Source organism: Arvicola amphibius, chromosome 3, assembly GCF_903992535.2.
Source record: "Arvicola amphibius chromosome 3, mArvAmp1.2, whole genome shotgun sequence".
NCBI classification, from domain to species: Eukaryota; Metazoa; Chordata; class Mammalia; order Rodentia; family Cricetidae; genus Arvicola; species Arvicola amphibius.
In genome coordinates, this window is record NC_052049.1 from 87651003 (window position 1) to 87653342 (window position 2340).

Consider the following 2340-nt stretch of genomic DNA (forward strand, 5'->3'; position numbering starts at 1 on the left):
ATTATTTGGGGAATTTTCTAGTTACCTTTTTTGTTGCTGTGGGAAAACACTATGACAAAAAACAATTTATAGGAGGAAAGGGCCTAATTAAGTTTAAGGGTTACAGTAAGTCTTTGAAGGACATCAGAGAAGACACTCAGCAGAAACTTGAAGCAATGTCATGGCATGACAAGCAACGTCATGCTGCTTAAAGCCTCACGTTTAGTGTTTAGTTGACTTCCTCACACATCCCAGGACCATGGGCCTATGGATGGTACTACCCATAATGGACTGGGTCTTCATACATCAACTAGCAATTAAGATAAGTCCCCACAACACACAAACCAATTAAACCCAAGTAATTCTCTAATTGAGATTCCCTTTCCCAGGTGATCTTAGGCTGTGCCAAATTGACAACAAAAACAACTAGAACAGGACAATAGATAAAAGGCCACCTAGCAATTGTCACTTGGGTTTCTGTAACTCAGAATTTAAAGTGGTTACTCTTTCTTCACATGTTATTCCAACTTTAGTTGGCGAACTAAGATCTTTAGATCTGCCCAGAAATTCCCCAATGTTCTGATGATCAGGAGGATGCACTGATCTTTCGGTTGATGAGCTTCCGCAGGGCTCCCTTCAGATCTCTGTTCCTCAGGCTATAGATAAAGGGGTTCAGCATGGGGGTGACTGCTGTGTACATTACTGCAGAAGCCTTCTCCTTCACAGCTGTGCGGACCGAGGAGGGACACAGATAGACCCCAATGGTGGTCCCGTAGAAAAGGACTACTACAGAGAGGTGGGAGCTACAGGTCGAAAAGGCTTTCTTCCTGCCACCTGCAGAGGGGACCTTCATGACGGCCATGATGATTCGAGCATAGGAGGCGAGGATACAGACAAAAGGTGTGGCTATCACCATTCCTGCCACAATAAGCACAAATATCTTGTTTACTGTCGTGTCTGTGCATGAAAGCCGGAGAAGTGGAGTGAGGTCGCAGAAGTAATGGGGGAGCTCATTGTTTCCACAGAATACCAGACGGGCCATGAGGAGGATGTGGGTAAGGGAGATGAAGCAGGAATACACCCACGGGCCACCTACCAGCAGCCCACAGAGGCGTGGACTCATGATAGTAGAATAGTGTAATGGGTGACAAATGGCCACAAACCGGTCATAAGCCATCACCGCTATTAAGACACTGTCCATGATGCCAAAAAAGTGGAAAAAGTACATCTGAGTTAGACAGCAAGGATAAGAGATAGACTTGCTCCTGGTTTGAATGTTCACCAGCATCTTAGGGACAGTGTTGGTAGCTAGACAGAAATCAACCAAGGAGAGATTGGCCAGGAAGAAATACATAGGAGTGTGGAGGTGAGAGTCGGTGCTGATGGCCAAGATGATCAACAAGTTCCCCACGACTGTGACCACATACATGCAGAGGAAGAGAGAAAAGAGGACAGGTTCGTGCTCTGGCTTCTCTGAAAGTCCCAGGAGGATGAATTCAGATGCGCTGGTTTGGTTTTGTGGTCCCATGTGTTTAACTCTTTTGGATGTATTAAAAGAAGTATAAAAATAGTATGGAAATAGGTTAGAAGGTAAGAGAAGCTAACTTCCCAGTTCTTGTTGAGCTAATTACAGTACCTTGGACTTTTGCTTAGTATTTATATTACCTCACTCTTGGAAGCTTAAATTCAGAATCCTCTGAACGTTCCCATTTTACGTAAGTATTGAGAAAATGGAGATTTCATGGATTTTTTTTTCTTTTTACTGATTTAAAAAGAATTTTTGAACTTAAGATACACCATTTTCCATTTTTCTCTTTCCATCCTTAAATCCCTCCCAGTTATCCCTCTCCCCATTCACACTTTCTCTTGGTTTCATGGAATCTGGCCTCTTTTTCTTTGATTGTTGTTACATACAGTTTTAAAATTACATTCCTAAATATATAAATACAATTTGCTCAGACAATATAATCTTGTATATACATAGTTTCAGGGCTGAGAACATTATGGAAGAGAGAACAGAAAGATTGCATATTTTGCTTTTTAATTTTGTGTGTGTGTGTGTGTGTTTGTTGTACAAGGTATGAGCATGCATGTGTGTGCACATAATTGTGGCAATCACAGGAGGACATCAAATGTTTCCCTCTATTGCTCTGCTCCCCCTCTTTTTTGTTGCTGAGACAGTTTCTTACTGACCCTGAATGTTGCCATTTCACCTAGGTTCAGTGTGATCCCAGGACCCCCTTGTCTCTCCCCTCAAACTCCAGTGCTACATGCATGTGCAGCAATGCCCAGCTTTTATGTGAGTGCTGAGAGTTTGAATTGCTGTCCTCTTGCTTTCAAATGTTCTTATACACTGTGTCA

General features: G+C 42.6%; 1 protein-coding gene across 1 annotated transcript; it reads right to left on the reverse strand.

The window, feature by feature from the left end:
* Positions 1 to 565: 565 nt before the first annotated feature.
* LOC119810178 (olfactory receptor 24) lies at positions 566 to 1507 on the reverse strand. The gene has a single exon (XM_038323532.1). It carries the CDS (start codon positions 1505 to 1507, stop codon positions 566 to 568), a length of 942 nt encoding a protein of 313 aa, XP_038179460.1.
* Between the last annotated feature and the right edge of the window lie 833 nt (positions 1508 to 2340).

Bases quoted from the DNA above. Each gene is read 5' to 3' on its own strand.
- LOC119810178 (XM_038323532.1), bottom strand. From the start codon at position 1,507: ATGGGACCACAAAACCAAACCAGCGCATCTGAATTCATCCTCCTGGGA.